The sequence below is a fragment of the Molothrus aeneus genome, chromosome 3, assembly GCF_037042795.1.
Source record: "Molothrus aeneus isolate 106 chromosome 3, BPBGC_Maene_1.0, whole genome shotgun sequence".
Lineage (NCBI taxonomy): Eukaryota > Metazoa > Chordata > Aves > Passeriformes > Icteridae > Molothrus > Molothrus aeneus.
The window spans coordinates 7,529,120-7,546,462 of record NC_089648.1 but is presented as its reverse complement, the minus strand read 5'-3'; the positions used below and the strand labels follow the sequence as shown (position 1 = coordinate 7,546,462).

The window sequence follows — 17,343 nt, the reverse complement described above, 5'->3', positions numbered from 1 at the left end:
TCATTTGTTTTCACCTGACCTGTAATTAATGTATCCAGGGCACCTTTACTTAGGAATACAAGTGTCCAAATCAAATACTCCTGATCTATGGAAGTTCAAAAGTTAAAAGAAACTATTTTACTGTAACGAAGTACAGAAAATGAACATCAACACTTCTGTAGCTTAAAGCTTTAGAATACATGTAGGACACTAAAATAACAATGGAGATGTCCATAAGCTTCATTTTACCTCAAAGGTCAACAATATGACACAACATGGCTTTTCTTGTCAAGTTCTTCTATATTGATTTTAGGGCTACCTGCAACAGCACCAAACTCCAAGGAATATGGCACAATTCCCCACTTCTTCCTTTTAGTTGAGCAGTACTGTCAATACCACCAGGGCCACAAAACCAGAAACTAGGATGATGATCTAAGCAATATTGTGTTACAATCAAAACCAACCAACACTAAGTACAGAGAGAAGCATTGCAAGAACTATAAAAACTGCCAAGTGATGCAGGATAGATTTAGTTTATTCAAACTATACAAAACTTAATTTACAATAATTATTAGATTTATAATACAGTACCCTCACACTAAATGCCAGTAATCTTGTGTACTCCTGTTCTGAATAACAAATATATAATCACAGGCAGTCTTTTTAACCTGCATTTTAATTATAAACAGAGATTAAAGTAGAATACACACACACACACTCACTTGAATGTAAATATCTATTATGACAATGACACAGACTTCATTTCCAGAAACTCTTAAAAACAAATGGGTGGAAAGCAAGAAACAAGGACTGTGAATCATAAAGGTTATTACAACTAAAATCTACTTCCAGCTCCTCCAGGTTCAGAGGATCTCAAAGGTGACTTTCTTAATACTGAGAGTAAAAGAAGCCTTAACCTAGGGAGGCAGCACAGGCAGCTCAGCACAGCAGTGGCACTGGCACACAGCCCCAGTGCAAACTGTAAATTACCTTAGCTTTGCCTTACTATCCTGCTGAGTACTGCTCTGCATATGCTGTTAGTAAATTAATTACCTGAACACAGTGTTCACCCTTGACTAAGTCTGTAAAATTAGGAAAAGATTCAGCAGAGATCTAGGAGATAAATTTCAAGATCTAAAGACATGTCTTATTGTGAGAAAGTTAAGACACTCCAATCTTGTTCTTCCCAAAGAAGGTCAAGATCTGCACTGATCAGAAGTATCTACAAAGAAAGATAATTCAGATGGGTAAATAGCTCTGTAGCCTTTTTTTTTTTTATGGAAAGGCATAACTAGACCTATTTTGTGAAAGATTCCATTGGGTAATTTAGATTAGCAATGAATACAAAGTTGAACAGATTTTAGGTAACTATACCAAGAAAAGGCATGTTGACCTCTGTGTAACTCAAAATCTCAAACCAAGTTCAATACATTTTTAAAGAGAGAACTGTAGCTAAAAAGGAAGCTTGAAACTGATGCACAGAAACTCCAAATACAAGTATACACAGCATGTTTAATGAAGAATCTAAGATGATTATAATGGCCTTTCCTGGCTCTGAAAAAAAAAACCCAATGATTCTGTAAAATATGTGCACCACAGATGTGCAATAAAAATAACCCTGTTCTAGATTATGAGGTATTAAATAGTATCATAACAGGAAGCTCATCAGTAACTAAGTGTCAGGAATAAGTGTATTTATGTGTTTTGTAACACTCACAAGAAATGGTTTTCATCAAGTCCAGATAAAACCAAATTGATAAAAAGCCCACCAAGGTTAAAACCAGTCCAGGTGTGCCAAGCCTGGCATGCCCAGGGCCCGGATGTTTTCATGTCTGGCTGACTCAGAAATGCACAGGCTGCAGAGGCACATGGACAGCTCCTGCAGTCCTGAACTGCTGCTCCCTCTGAGCACACAGCAATCCCTCCTCCAGCCCCACAATCCTTCCTCCAGCCCCACAATCCCTCCTCCAGCCCCACAATCCCTCCTCCAGCCCCACAATCCCTCCTCCAGCCCCAGCAACCCTTCCTCCAGCCCCACAATCCTTCCTCCAGCCCCAGCAACCCTTCCTCCAGCCCCAGCAACCCCTCCTCCAGCCCCACAATCCCTCCTCCAGCCCCACAATCCTTCCTCCAGCCCCACAATCCCTCCTCCAGCCTCACAATCCCTCCTCCAGCCCCACAATCCCTCCTCCAGCCCCAGCAACCCTTCCTCCAGCCCCAGCAACCCCTCCTCCAGCCCCACAATCCCTCCTCCAGCCCCACAATCCCTCCTCCAGCCCCACAATCCCTCCTCCAGCCCCACAATACCTCCTCCAGCCCCACAATCCCTCCTCCAGCCCCAGCAACCCTTCCTCCAGCCCCACAATCCCTCCTCCAGCCCCACAATACCTCCTCCAGCCCCACAATCCTTCCTCCAGCCCCACAATCCCTCCTCCAGCCCCACAATCCCTCCTCCAGCCCCACAATCCCTCCTCCAGCCCCACAATCCCTCCTGCAGCCCCAGCAACCCTTCCTCCAGCCCCACAATCCTTCCTCCAGCCCCAGCAATCCCTCCTCCAGCCCCACAATCCCTCCTCCAGCCCCACAATCCCTCCTCCAGCCCCAGCAACCCTTCCTCCAGCCCCAGCAACCCTTCCTCCAGCCCCAGCAACCCTTCCTCCAGCCCCACAATCCCTCCTCCAGCCCCACAATCCCTCCTCCAGCCCCAGCAACCCTTCCTCCAGCCCCACAATCCTTCCTCCAGCCCCACAATCCTTCCTCCAGCCCCACAATCCCTCCTCCAGCCCCACAATCCCTCCTCCAGCCCCTCCTGCTCCCAGGGAGGGAGGACACCCAGAGCACTGCAATAAAGAGACCTTAAAAACCTCCTCTATCTGCTCCAGAGGCCGTATGAACACTCCAAAAAGTATTTCTGATGTGGAGATAGGCTTTGAGGAATGGGAGAAAAGTACAAAAGTTTTCACCCTTTTCAAAAATAAAAGGTTTAAGTTTAAAACCAAGCAGTTACTGCCTCCCCTCATTTGAAAACACTGTAACTGAACAAAAGAGGAGGAGTTTGACCACAATTCAATATGGGCAGCTGTGAATGCCCAGATGAACATCCTCAGTACTAAGATGGAGTAAAGCAGTTCAAACGTGGCTTCTCAACTGCTGATTTGAAAATCTAAATCTTTCCCTGTTTAGCATATTAGGCTTGTGAAAGTGTTTTCAATTTAATAATAAATTTATAGCAGCTGATAATTTTGAAAATAAATGTTACAAGTAACCACAGGGATGTTCTATAGCTACTGATTTCACTAATGTGTGAGCACAAAGGGGCATATCTAAATCAATATAGAAAATTCTAGGATCCAGATCAGCAATTACATTATGCAAAGCCTTTCCTCTCCAGATTGTTAGACTATTTTGTCTAAATTTGCACAGGTGAGCAGTTATTTTAACACTGGTTGCATGACTACCTCAAAAACCTATGTAATTAATCTGCATTGCCAGCACTAAAAACGGTGTGACAGAAGAAACTCCTGGAGAAGAAGAAAAACATGAGCCTTTATTATACACTGAGTCATTAAACCTCCAAGAGATCATTCATCTACACAAGCACAGCACCAGGTGCTTCAGCACAGGAAGCATCTCAAACAATTGGCCACTGCAAGGAAAGCTTATCCAGGAAAACTCTGAAAGTACAACACACACATAAGAGGGAAAAGTGGCTTTGGGGACTTTTTAAAGCTTGGCCCAAACTTTGGGCTCATTGAAGAAGTTAATAAATAAATAAATAAATAAATAAACACTAACTTTTCACTTCAAGATGAGCCAGTATTTTCCTCATGTTATGAGCCCACTAATAAATTGACATATGTATATTTCCAAATCCTGCTTTAACTACTGGATGGAAGTAGATTTTCCAGCCATGTGAACCCTTCTACAGGACTTCTGTAGACAATAACCACAATAACAAAGCCCCTCTTTTTGAAACTGTGTTCTCATAATGGACAATACACTGATACCATGGTAACATACAATTTTAAAGTAGGCAGCACAAATAATCCCAAAAACTATTAGTTGTGAGTACTGTATAGCAGCCACAAAGCTAACCTTGAGCCTTCTCCCAAATACTGCAATCTCACAGAGTTCTGCTGATGTTTTTTAGTCTCAAACATCCAGGCCACAGCAGTGCTGGGCTCATAGCCCCTTGGAGCTGAAAAGTGGAAGTGCCAGAGGTGTGCCACAACCTCCTGCAGCTGTCTAGGAAAGCAGCAGAGCAGAGGACCCATGAACCACAGCAAAAGGTTGTGCTGGGGGTAAAGACAGCAATTTCTGCTTGAAGTCCTGCCCTTATGCTGCAGCCTCCCCCCATGAGATAAAAACCCATCTTATCCTGCTTCCCTTCTGCCTGTGCTAGAACACAAGCCCTTATGAACAGTACCAACCCATACATGGTATTTGGCAAATATGAGTTCAGAATTTGTACTGTAAAAGCTGAACCTGACAGCCATAGCCCCTGGATGAGCAGGGTACCTCTTTCTCTGATTCTCCTGCTGCTGGTTGGAGTTTGTGTGCAGGCAGCACAGGATTTGCTCCTGATCCCTGCTCAGCACCCTCCTGTCAGGAATGTCACCTCCCTCTCGCTCTCCCAGAGCAGGTCCCAGCACCCTCCTCCCTGAGAGCAGCCAAAGGATGCACCAAGAGGTGGCTTTGCCCGGGCTGCCCTTGGCAGAGCTCAGCCTCCAGCGGGACCAGGACAATCTCTGGTCACATCTGCACGTGCTGCCTGTTTTAGCAGAGCCTCACCTCAGCAGAAAGTTCATTTCACAGCAGAGCCTCCCCAAGCTTTAGAACCAGGCAGCCCACAAATCAGATTGCTATTACCAGTGTAGCAGGAGACAGGGCAGCATTATGTATGCTCCAATACAATCCACTGATTCCCTCTTTTGAGACACAGAGAAAAAGCCATCTGGTCTGCAGCACCAAGGCTGCCCACCATTTACCTCCACTGCAAAGTTACCAGGAGATAAGAAGAAGGAAAAAAAAGGCATTGACTAAAATTAGTCACTCATTGGGCACCGACCCAACAGCCTGCAGGAACAATTTTTTTGTCTTCAAAATATAAATCAAATTATTAGTATTTGAAGTATTTCTGCAACCGGGACCTTTAATATTCTGGACTTTTTCAGCTAGAGGATTTGCCACAGAGATTTGTTCTTTCTTCACCTGCATCCCAAATTACTGCATGGCTCTCCCCTGGCAGCACAGGAAAGGCCTCAAACTACAAGAAATGCATGTAAACTTGCACACCATTTCAGGCTGTCAGCATGAAGCCTCCCACTGTTTTATATGGACAGAATAGCAGCTTTAGAGAAGAACAGAATAGTTCTTCAGCAGATAAAACAAATTCATATAATGAGAGACAATTGTGCATTACGTTCATCTCACTGCTGGGTTAAGGAACAGTCGTGGCCCAGCTCCATTACAGAACCTGCCAGAGGGCAAGCAGGTGCTATCAGAAAACTCTGGGATAAATTTCACTTCATAAGAGATCCAAGGTGAAAGTAAAACTGTGTGGTTCTTACCATACAGCAAAATGTCAGCTTTCTTGCCACCAAGTATGCTGTGTTTACCTGTAATTATTTTTATGTGAAAGCTCAGTTATGGTCTACTCCTTTACTATAAACTATGTTGGGGTGATGCATAAATCTCAAAGTCTCTTAGTAATGAACTATTCTGACTTTTTTTTTACACCATAAGAATATTCCAAAACCAGTTTTGCAATGCTTACTGTTATTGTCCTTTTATATATTAAGCTGCAGACTGAGAGCTGCATGAAGTCAGTGCTAAATTAGTCAGGACTAAGTTTACATCTTCATTTTAAGTACAGGACTGGAAATGAAGGAACTATGTGTGGCAGTAACTAGTGCAATTTGAAAACATCCAGATCACCAAAACTGGATAGAATAGGAATGGAAACACAAGGCAGCCACTCCTTGAAACTTTCACAGTTCCAGCAGTTCAGCAACGCTACAGAAAACACAAAGCTCCCTGTCTGATGGAAAACACCCCTGACTTGCACCAAACTTCGGTAAATACAAACCTTAAGGTCAGGGTCAGCAGAGCAGAAGTTTACTGCCTTTACAAACAGCCACACGGTGTCTGCCTCACCTGCCAGGGTGGCCAGCATAGCCCAATCCTAAGGGAAACTGAGTCACACACTCTACTACTGCATCTGCTAGAGGTGAAGTGACAGACCTGTCAAACCTTCCCAGTGTCACTGCAGGCAATACAAAAGTGACAGAGAAGAAAAAGTTATTTTTCATACTTCATATTAACTTCTTGAAACACACAGTGCTTTCTCTGGAAAATGGGCAAGGCAAATGGAGGAACAGTAACTTAAACACTGCCCTTTCTAGTGAACAGGGAAAGTTCATTTAATAAGCAATAAACCACAGCTAATTATTAATTACAGTCGTTTCAGCTGGTCCATGACTTGTATTAATCAGTCTCTAAATGCAGCACAGCATCCATGACTGAGCTGCACCAAGTTGAGAGTGTCAGCTCCATCCATAATTTATGATGATCCTCCATAAATCTGTTCAGTTAACACAATGACACTGGCCATGTGGGCACATTAACCAATTTTTCTCCTGACAGCTGTTGGAGCTGTAACAAAGACCCGCATGGAGCAGCCAGAAGCAAGATTCCACTCCGAGTCACCTCTCCCTGAGAATCTTTGGATATGGAAAGAGTTGGTTTCTTGATGAACTTGAGTGGTGCTGAACAAAACAGTGTCACCAAAAGATGTCTGCCCTGTTCTGTGCACATCTATTGAAACCAGTAAATGCCCTAGTTTTAGCTTGGCAGGAATTCACAGTTTGTAGGGGACATACCAAAATGGCATCCAGACACATTCTACATCGAATAATTTCCTCTTCTGTAACACTCAAGTACTTTGTGCATGAATCCACATATACAGCAACACATGTCTGGTTTTTAGCTACACTAAGTTTTTATCAAATCCTTGTGTTCTTTGAAAACAACACCCACACAAATCCTATGGAGATCACAGAACCAATGAGGTTAAAAAAGACCTCTGAGACCATCGAGTCCAGCTTTTAACCAAACACCATCATATCAACCAGACCACAGCACTAACTGGCACATCCAGTCTTTCCTTAAACAGCCTCCAGGGACAGTGACTCCACCACCTCCCTGGGCAGTCCGTTCCAGTGTCCAATCACCCTTTCAGTGAAGAAATTCCTCCTAACACTCAATCTAAACTTCCCCTGCTGAAGCTTGAGATTATGCCTTCTCATTTGTTGCCTGGGAGAAGAGGCCGATCCCCACCCGGCTGCACTCTCCTCTCAGGAGTTGGAGAGGGTGATAAGGCCACTCCTGAGTCTCCTCCAGGCTAAACACCCACAGCCCCCTCAGCTGCTCCTCATCAGACTCACGCTCCAGCCCCTCCCCAGCTCCATTCCCCTTCTCTGGACTCCCTCCAGCACCTCAATGTCCATCTAGCAGTGAGGGGCCCAGAACTGGACACAGCACTCGAGGTGCAGATACACAGAACTGTATGCATGAAAACACATGTTTACACGCTGCCTCCCTGCACAGCCAGGTTTGTGCTGCTGACACACAGCACAAGAGCTCTTCCCTTCGCATTCACCCGTGCCCCCCAGACACAGCGTGTGCCCGCCCTGACCCCCAGCCCTGCGGAGCTGCTCGCACCGTGCACGGCACGGGCTACGAACACACCAGCCCTTCTTGCCCCCGCTGGCGCCAGCCGGCTCCGGAGCGCCGGGCAGCTCGCCCCTTCCCCGGGCCAGGACGCTCCTTCCCCCGCACTGCCCCGACCCCCGCGGGCAGGGCGGGCTGTCACCGCGCCCCGCCCGCCTCCCGCTTCCCGCCCCGCCCGCCCGGCAGGTGCCGCCCGGGCGGGGCGGGGGGCCCAGCCCCGGCACCCCCGAGGGCAGCGGGGGTCGCACCCTCAGGACGGAGCTCCCCGCCCGCCGCTCGGGTCGGGGCCTCGCCCGGGAGGGGCGGCGGCGGCGGGGGTTGGGGGGGGGGGCCGGGCCGGCCCGGTTGCCAGGGAGGAGGCTCGGGCTCCGGCCCCGCACAGCGCCCGCGGCGGGAGAGAAGGAGCGAAGAAGGGAGGCGTGCGGGCGGCGGGGCGCGGCGCGGGTGTCCCGCCGGGACGAGGGGGCGGCGGGAGCGGGGGCACCGGTCCCTACTCACTCTCGTCAGGCAGCTGATCCAGCTCCGCCATCTTGAACGAGCCGCGCCGCTTTTTCAAAGGCTGCCTGGCGCGGGGCATTCTGGGGGAGGAGACGGGGCCGGGCGCGCGGCGGGCGCGCGCGCGGGGCGGGGCCTCCGTCAGGGGCCGGGCGGCGGGGCCCGCGCGCCGCTCCCGGGGCAGGAACGGGCTCGGCCGGGAGCAAAGGGAACAGCGCCGGCCAGAGCCCGGCGGGAACACAGGACCATCGTCAAGGAGTCAGAGTGGACGTTACACTACTTCCAGTCTAGTTCCAATTCCCTGCCACTGGCCGGGGCGCCTTCCACTAGAGCAGGCTGCTCAGAGCTCCCTCCAAACTGGCTTTGAAAGGCTCCACGGCTGGGCTAGCCAGAGCTGCTCTGGGTAACCTGCTCCAGGGTCTCACCACGCTCCCAATAAAGATTTGGTTCCCAATATCTAACCTAATTTCCCCCTCTTTCAGTTTGTACCCATATCTCCTTGTCCTATCGCTACTAGAGTCCCTTCTCCAGCTTCCTTAGAGCTCCCCTTCAGGTACTGGAAGGTCGCCATGAGGTCTCCACACAAACTCCTCCAGGCCTGAAGATCCCCAGCTTTCTCAGCCTGTTGTCATAGGGTAGGCGCTCCTGTCCTCTTATCACTGCCATGATAAGTCCTCTGGACTTGCTCCAACAGTTCCCTGTCATTCTTATGATGTGGGATGAGGGGAATGGGTGACTGGCAGCTCAGGATGGGGGAAAAAGAGGTGGAGGTATTGGCTGTCACAACGGGTCACCCCAAAGTAGCTGTGCTAGCTTTGAGTCTTTAAACAATCCCATTACATTATATCCATCCTCCTTCACTGAATAATTACTTTTTGCTAAACTGTGCCTATTTTCCTTGTCATTTTTCATAAAGGACTGCAGAGGTGAGGCTCCAGGAGTAAGGGATCACAACAACAGGCAGCCCTGGCCCTGCTGTCACAGTCCGTGGCATTCCGCCCAAGAGGCGGCTGAAACGCTCACCCAGCCCAAGGCCTGAAGGTCAAGGTCTCACTTGCTCTCACCCAGTGCCAGGGAAAGCCAACAAACCCCAGAAGTGAGTGGCTGTTGCCTAACAAGCTCCTTGTCTTGGCCTGCCCTCTACCATCTCACCCCTGAAAACTTTCTTCAAGCAGCAGCAGTGGGGTTTTTTTGTGTAGTTTTCTCAGATCTCTGCACCACAGTGAATTCTAAAGCTTCTGCAGCAAGAAACACAAGCATGGAAATACCACCATGACCCACAAGCACCTTAATTACTCATGGACCAGATTCTCTACATAGGTTTGGTTTTGAGTATCTACTGCTATCAACCAAAATTCCTTTTTTAAAGATATAAAAATAAATATGAAAATGCAAATTGTGCCTCAAAATAAATAAACAGTATATCTTAGTCAAGGCTAAGAAGTTAATATGTTAAACATATTGCCAAGAGCACAGTGGTGTAATCCAAAATGGATGCCATGCATGGTTGTATGCAGCTCTTTGAAAGCATCTAGGTGAAAGTAAAGATCCTACACAATACAGAAAATGGGCTTCTTGGGACATGGAATAAAATATATTTTGTGTTCTTAATTTGCTAATGAACTCAGATGACTAGGCCCTCTAGCAGGTTGAGAGGAGCAGGATATAGGTCATGTTATTAAACAATTTTAATATAAATAAATAAAACAAATGCTGCCCTTGTGCTCAAGGGGAAAAAAGCCAGTTTTTAAGGAAAGAAACAAATTGAGTGAAATGCTTTAGAAATTCCCCCCAGGGCTTTCTATGTACATTGTAGCAGAGCTAAAAAAAGAAAAAATAAAAAAAAAAGGAAAAAGAAAATACAAAGCCTAGCTTACATTTCTAAGCCCCCTTTTCAGGTCATTTTGAAAGGCTGTTTAAACAGCCTTCCTGTTCCTTAGCCCCAAAGGGCCAAAGACACTTCAGTCAGAGCTTTCCATACTGCTCAGCTCCAAAGAAAGCTGCTACAGTAGACAGCTGCAAAGCACTGTCTGCACAAAATTAAAGAAACTAGTAACAAAACACAACTAAATAATAATCTGTGGTATTCCAAACACCAACCCTCTCAAACATTAAATCCTGCACAATTTTTCCCTTTTAATAAAACACTTCCACCACCCAAAATGCCTGACATGAACCAGACCTTCCAGCCTCAGTTAAACAAGGTGTTAATGACACCAATATTTTTCTCTGTTTCTCAGCTGTGCCCCCCTTGTTCCAGGGCTGTATGGCAATGCTCAGCTAAGACTGGAGACACTGAGACTCACACAGCCGACAGAAGACACCCATCACCAGCGAGGTTTTTACTGCTGGGCTTTGTAAACCTTGTCATCAGGTCTGGCTGTGCTGAAAGCAGCGTTGCCCAGAGCCACCCCAGTGCTACAGCTTTCCCTGAGCAAGGGCTTTGCAAGGGAGGGGTGAAAAGTGCTCTACAACACAGTGGCATTTCACAACAGTCCTCAAGAGTGTGAATTTCCACAAGGGAAAAAGGAATCAAACTCGGTGCCTTTCAGGGAGTCTTTGTAGACTGCAAGAAAACCAGATTAAAAAGGTGAGAGAGATTTTCCCCCTCCCCAAATGTCTCCTGCCAATCATCTCACAAATTAACAGGTGTGAAGGCAGAATTCTGCTCCCAACAGCACAATGATGATTATTCCTTCATTTCATTCCAACAGCTGCACTTGGAAAATATTTAACAGAAGCCATTACCATTGACTGTGTTGAAAGGGTAACAATCAACGGTGTATTATGGTTCCTGGATAAAGAACCCTTTACATCTTGGCCTTTAATGAGTGCTGCAGTATCTCCTTGTTCTGGTTTTTCATTTGTCCTGTGCTCACTGTTTCCAAATCACACAAACACAACCCCATTTACAAAGCCCCAGCCAGGGCCATTCACCAGCGTGCACACAAACATACAACATTTTCAGTGCATCCTTTGGCAAATTTGCAGTTTGCACTTGGGTGACGTGGAAATGACACCACTCTTCTGACAGGCAGGGTGACAGAAAACACAACCTGCCCGAGGTGCTGCTGACTCACCTGCTGGCACGGCTGCACCGCTGCCATTCGCTCTCGCCAGGGTCGCGTTAGGCAACTGCTCCTAATGGTGTGTGCTGAAACGCTGCAGAGAGCACTGCCCTGCTGCCACTGCTGCTGCAGATGACAGTGAGACATGGGTTACACCACCTGCTGACCAATGCACTCAGTCCTGTCAGCACAGAGCAGGTACTGCTGAGTCCAGGGGACAGCTACGCTGTCATTTCCTCATCTCCCCAAGGCACGGCCTGGCAGCAGAAAGAAAAGCACAGACAGCTGGCAGAAGTGAGTGCTCCTTAGTCACTGAAACACCTTCTTGTGAAGTCTGAGTCCTGCTGCATTAATCACATATGTTTTAACGAGGGGGTGGAGGAAGCAGTAGTTTCCCCTTTGGGTTGTTGGGAAGTCATCCTTCTTCTCACCTTGCCTGTCCCTCTGTATCTCACTTCTGTAGAAGTGATCTGCAAGGCCCACAACAGGCCCACACGCTACCTTCACACCTGAACAAATTAAAATCATCACAGCAATTCATCTTAGCTGGGACCTACATTTGCATTTCTTCTTACAGGTGCCACTTCATCTCCAAAATGACCATTTTTGGAGAAGCAGCCTGGCATTAATTTTGCAGTGAAAGCACACACAAGCTCTTGTTTAGATGCATGTACTCCACAACAGTGGAAACTATTTTTATGGGCATAACAGGAGCGTGAGTATCATGGACTAAGTTAGGGGCCTCAACACATACATAAAAGCAATTCATGCAAACACTAAGTGGGATATAAATTGGCTGCAATAACATTCAGCAGACAATTATGTCATTATGTCCCCAGAATGCACAGAGTGAGGTCTGTAACAGTCTCCCAGAAAGCAAGCTGAAGCAGAGACTTCAGTAGTTACAAACACTTCAGGCCTCATTTAAGAGCAGAAGTACAATTATTTATGGCATTGACAAAGTTTCACGTGTCCAGAGACCTTTTTCATATAGAAATTACTTATTTTGGGGTTTCCCCCCCACTTCCCTCTGATTAGAAAATGAAGGGGGGCAGGGGTAGAATGTCATTGTTTTATAGCTTAAGCACCAGGATGGGCGACTTGTGCTTTAATTTTATTTTTTTCTCAGACATTTTTTTTCCTGCATGAACTCAGGCAAGTCATAAAGAATTTACACTGACTGCCAATCAGTAAGCCTAGGCTGGCTTCCTTCAATTAACTGCAGGGACTATCTTAATGCCTGTGAGCTGTTGTACAACAGAGCCTGCAGCCATGCTAAATAAAGATAAAATGGTTAAATATTTATAAATTGCTGCTTTTGGTAGTTTAACATTTAGATCAGAAGCCATTCCTCAACATGTCTCCCCTGGAAAAAAAAAAGCCCAGGATGTCATGGGACCTGATGGCTTGAAAACTCATTCCTTTCAAGTGCTTTTGACAGAAATGGGACTGCCTGTTCATCCAGCTCTGCTCTGTGCTGGTAGTGCCACAGCAGGGCTTTCAGTGACTGTCACCACGCTGTCCCTGCCAGCCTGGCCCTGGGGACAGGCTGCTCATCCACTGGGTCTGGCGGATCTGCTCCGTGGATCTCCTCTGCTCCCACCGGCTGGCAGCAGCAGCAGCGCCTGGACTGACACCAGGTTTCGCTGCAGGATGGTGACATGGCTCTCCTACAGTCCCCAAAGGGCACCTGCTGCCTCTTCAGCAAGTCCTGTAGCTTTTCCTGCTGTGAACTTATTATTTGTGAACTTAGGGACAGCTTGGGATGTAGTTCCTTGTGCTGCAATTATAACTGAGCACTAGGTACACAGCACAAAGCACTCCTTGTGCTGCTTGGGTTGGAACAACAGGGGACTTTCAGCTCTGAGGGAGCATCAAAAGCAGCTGCCTTTAACTCCTGGTCCCAAACTGAACTGTAAACTGCTTTTTAAGAGTGGAAAAATAATCTATCTTATAACTAAATTGAACAAGTTCTCATGTTCTCTTTCAGAGACTGACAAGATCATACTTAAGTGACTTATGAAAAGGATTTTTTGGAAGCAAAACAATGATTAGCCACTGGTTAAGCTACTTAAGAGGAGAAGACAGGCTACTCTCTTCCTCTCAAAATCCATTATCACCAACCTCAATCAATTTTTTCTGTTGAGCTGTCCTCAAGCCATACAACTTACCCAGTCCTTCTGCATTTCCTTCTCTCCCTGAAAGCAGCTTTATTTTTCATCTATCACTCTTCATCCTCTTCTCATTCAGGGGTCCTGGGAAGACCTGCACCATTAGCACCCACTTTGGCTTTAACTCCTTTTACAAAAGGCCCTGGGACACAGCAACATTTTAGGAAATAGATCTGGTGTTTCCACACAGGTTACTAAAGACTGAAGCCACAACTGTCAGAATGAGCTTGAACTGTCCCTGTCTTGGGAATTAGCCATAACTTTCCCTAATGCCTCAGGGAAATCAGCAATTTTTGAAGAGAATGATCTGATGTTGCTCTATGGTTAAGTGCTCCCATATTGCCCAATGACTAAAAGTGAGAAGTAACAAACATAATGAAACACTACAATTATCAGTTTGTATTGCTGTTTTGAGACAGGCATTTCAAGACCACCAACAGAGTAGTGACAGACCTCACTCCAGGCCCTGATGAATGAAGCTTGAGCCCAAACTCAACTTACAGCTTTGTCAGGACGTGAGTCTACAACAACCAACTTACATCATGTTGAAGGTAGGTATTTAAAGGAGGTTTATTTGGGCTAAGACTAAATTCAAACAGCCACAAGCTCATTTTCCATGTTTACCACACCAACTGTTGACAGATGAAGTCTCAGTGGAAAGTCCAAATTTTAATTTCACCATAATTTCCTGAAACATGACTACAGATTTCAATATTTGGCATTCGATCCTCGAGTGAGATACCATGTTTAAGAACATTCTACCAAATACATTTAAATTATGACTCAAAACCAAAACAATTTGGAAGTTTTGAAACATAAAACTGTTAGTATGAAATTAGCTTTTATTTTTTTACCTCAAAATAAATGCACATTTGTCATTTAGTCAAGTGAAAACTGAAAAAGAGTATCTTAAACAAGGGGGAACCTTAACAGAGCAAGTACCACAAACGTGCTCAAGTTCCTTCTCCTGTTCTTGCCCAGGTCTGTTTGGCTAAGAACACCAGAATGATTTCCTTTTTTCTTTCTTGTCAGTTTGGTCAATTAAAAGAAACACTTAAAGCACCAGAATTAGAAGTGGTATAAAACAAAACCAGGTACTCGTTCTCATCAGAATTCAGGTCCGTGTATTGCCACACTTTTTATATAAAACTTTCACTAAGTGTTGTACTAAATAGGATTTAGTAATTTCTTCTGCAGTTTAGCTCTTGATATCTTGGTAAGAGAAGTCAATGCATAAGCATGTCAGAAGTCAACGCTATAGTGTAACTACAGTATAACTCTAACAGGGCTTCTAAATACAGTTCACCAGAGTGATGTCTTATAGTTGAATTTCAGTTTCAACAGGTACTTCAGATTTACCTGAGCAACATCATACACAATATATCTGGGAAGGAGGTTAAGGAATAATTACAGTAGTTGATATTAATGACACAGAAAAAACTCAAAACACAGTGAACTTCACCTTTGAACTTAAGATACCATACAGATGCCTGTGTGATTAACCAATTCTAAGAGCTCAAACCACAAACCTTTAAATCTGACTTTTCCATGATTCTGAAAATGTTTTATACAATACTTAGGAACAAGCAGTTAAGTTCTGTGGAGAATAGTGCAGAAGGAATCCTGAGTGACAGGCAGGTGAACTGACTTAGATACAGGGCTGTGGCTCCTGAAAATTATTTTTTGTCAGAGTAACACACATCTCTCTTGATATCTAGGCAGAAGTCATATAGCTTAAATGAGAGCTATAGATTCAGATCCAGCATTTACAATTGTAATTGCAGTTCTATTGCTACCTTCCAGCACAGTCATTAATGCCTTCTTAATTTCCCACTAAAAAACCTAAACTGGAATCACAGACAAGAGCTCTACAATGATTGTCAGTGCTTGCACATTCTTGTTTTTCCAGAGACAGTCCCAGCTCATCTATTTGTTTCACAATGTTTTAGGCCTCAAACTTACCTCTAATCCCAAAGTGTAAAATAAATACACATCATGTTATCTCAACTAGCTAATATCAACTGTATTATAGCTCATCACCTGACAGATGGTGTATATTTAAGAAAACTCAAGATAAAACCAGTATTGCCATGATTTGTGTTGCCCAGACTCCCTGGGGGAGGAAAACAGCTCACCAAGGCCAAAGGCAGTTCCTATAAACCCAGAGTTTGCATTACTGGGTTGCCTGCTTCACTGGCAGTGAAGAGAGCCAGCTGGACCTTAGACATCACTTATTTGCATTCTTGTGGATTTAAAGCACTAATTGATTTGAAGGCACTTCTTCCTGGAAGAGACTTAATGGCTACATCTCTGCTAGGCATTTGGGGCATACCTCAACACTTGCAGAGGTCTGGGGAACTCAAAAGATGTGCTGAGAGAGTGCAAGAGCACAGAGCTAGCTCTCCCACCTCCTCCTGGCCAAGCTGGCATACCACAGCACCATGAGGGAGAAACCAGACTGGAGTGATGAGAAATCACAGGCTGCATTCCCCTCCCTCCCCCAGTTCTGGCACATCTCTGGGCAAGACACTACAGCAGTTTTGCCTGATCACTCCAATAACTTTTGTTCCTGTTGGGGAACAGCTATTGGAATGTGTATTGTTTCCTTTTTTTTTGCAGAATGACAATTTAGGTGCAGCAACAGTAAAAATCATCCCCCTTGCAGAAGAGATTGTCTGCAAATACTCCCCAAAGCAGATCTAAACCAAACCAAACCAAACCAAACACAGTGAGGCAAAACTCCTAACTGGCCTTAGTGAGGTCCTGAAAATGCAGTGACACTCAAACACCGTGTGCAGCCAACGTAACAGCAAAGGATACTCATTATACAGAAGACAGGTATCATTAATTCCTGTGGAGATCCCATTCCCTAAGGGAACCTCTACACCTCCAAGGGTGGTCGTGGCTGTGGGATCAGGAGCAGTTTTGCCCAAGCCTAGAAAGGAAAAACAACATTAGTTTCAAATCTAGGAGACAAATACAGACTTTGCACAAAAAGGAAATGATCCAGCCAGCAAATACTACTTCACATATACTTTTAAATCAAGTGTAGAAGGATCTTCAACAGAACATGAAGAATACTATTTATTAAATTCAGCATCACCATATTTATGGCAGTTGTACTCTGTTACATGAAAAATGAGAATTTTAGACTTTCAACTGTTAATTGTCTAATCTGTATGATCAAAGCTAAGCCAGAACAGATTTGTAGCTCTCATATCCTAACTCCATTAATGCACATTGCAGCATTTTCAGACAAGTACAACAAACCAATTCTTATTCTCTGAATTGAAATTTTCAATATAAATCTGATTTGACATCCATAAGAACATGAGTAGTATGTATAGAAAAAGATGCAAAACCACTTTTTATTCTCTTTTAGGCAACTTATTTTTTAAGCCTCTCAAAATGAATAGTTTAAGATAAGCCACTCATTACTGAAGATCCTTTTCTTCAATCTCCCATCTTAGTACAGAAGACAGTCATGATTACCATCTCTTTTGCTTGAGTTAGACAGCTAAGTCTTTTCTCTCATCTTCTTCTTCAATTTATGACACTTTTTGCAGATAGAAGTGTAATGAGAGCAGTTGTTCCATCTGAACTTTTATTCCTAGCTTTTCCCTTCTGTACCAGCTTCTAAGCCACTTTGAAAGCTAAACAATGACTCTTCTGATCTATTCATCTCACTTCTAAAATACACAGTATTGTAATGATGAAAGCAAGTAAGAAGATGGAGAATGTACTTTATATTTTCTCCAGTGTAACATCAAATAGAAGTTTCCTCCTGAACTTCAGCACCTTCAGCCTTAACACTCAGAGTGTATTAACTTGCATCTTAAAACACCCCATACACATCCTGATGCAACTAAAGGGCAACATTATGCAACTTCTTAAAGGAA

The 17,343-nt window shown here is 45.0% G+C and overlaps 2 protein-coding genes across 2 annotated transcripts in view; both read right to left on the bottom strand.

Annotated features, from left to right (window-relative positions):
• Positions 1–8,287, bottom strand: part of LIN9 (lin-9 DREAM MuvB core complex component) — a 40,836-nt gene extending 32,549 nt beyond the window's left edge. The window contains exon 1 of the mRNA XM_066547773.1: positions 8,209–8,287. Coding sequence (XP_066403870.1) covers positions 8,209–8,287 — 79 coding nt within the window. The remainder of the gene's footprint in view (positions 1–8,208) is intronic.
• Positions 8,288–13,989: 5,702 nt separating this feature from the next.
• The window catches only part of PARP1 (poly(ADP-ribose) polymerase 1), a 32,359-nt gene continuing 29,005 nt past the window's right edge, over positions 13,990–17,343 (bottom strand). Inside the window, exons 22-23 of the mRNA XM_066546203.1 lie at positions 16,265–16,379; positions 13,990–14,828 (exon numbers count right to left, since the gene is read on the bottom strand). Of these exons, the coding sequence (XP_066402300.1) occupies positions 14,747–14,828; positions 16,265–16,379 (197 nt within the window). The 3' untranslated portion in view covers positions 13,990–14,746. The remainder of the gene's footprint in view (positions 14,829–16,264; positions 16,380–17,343) is intronic.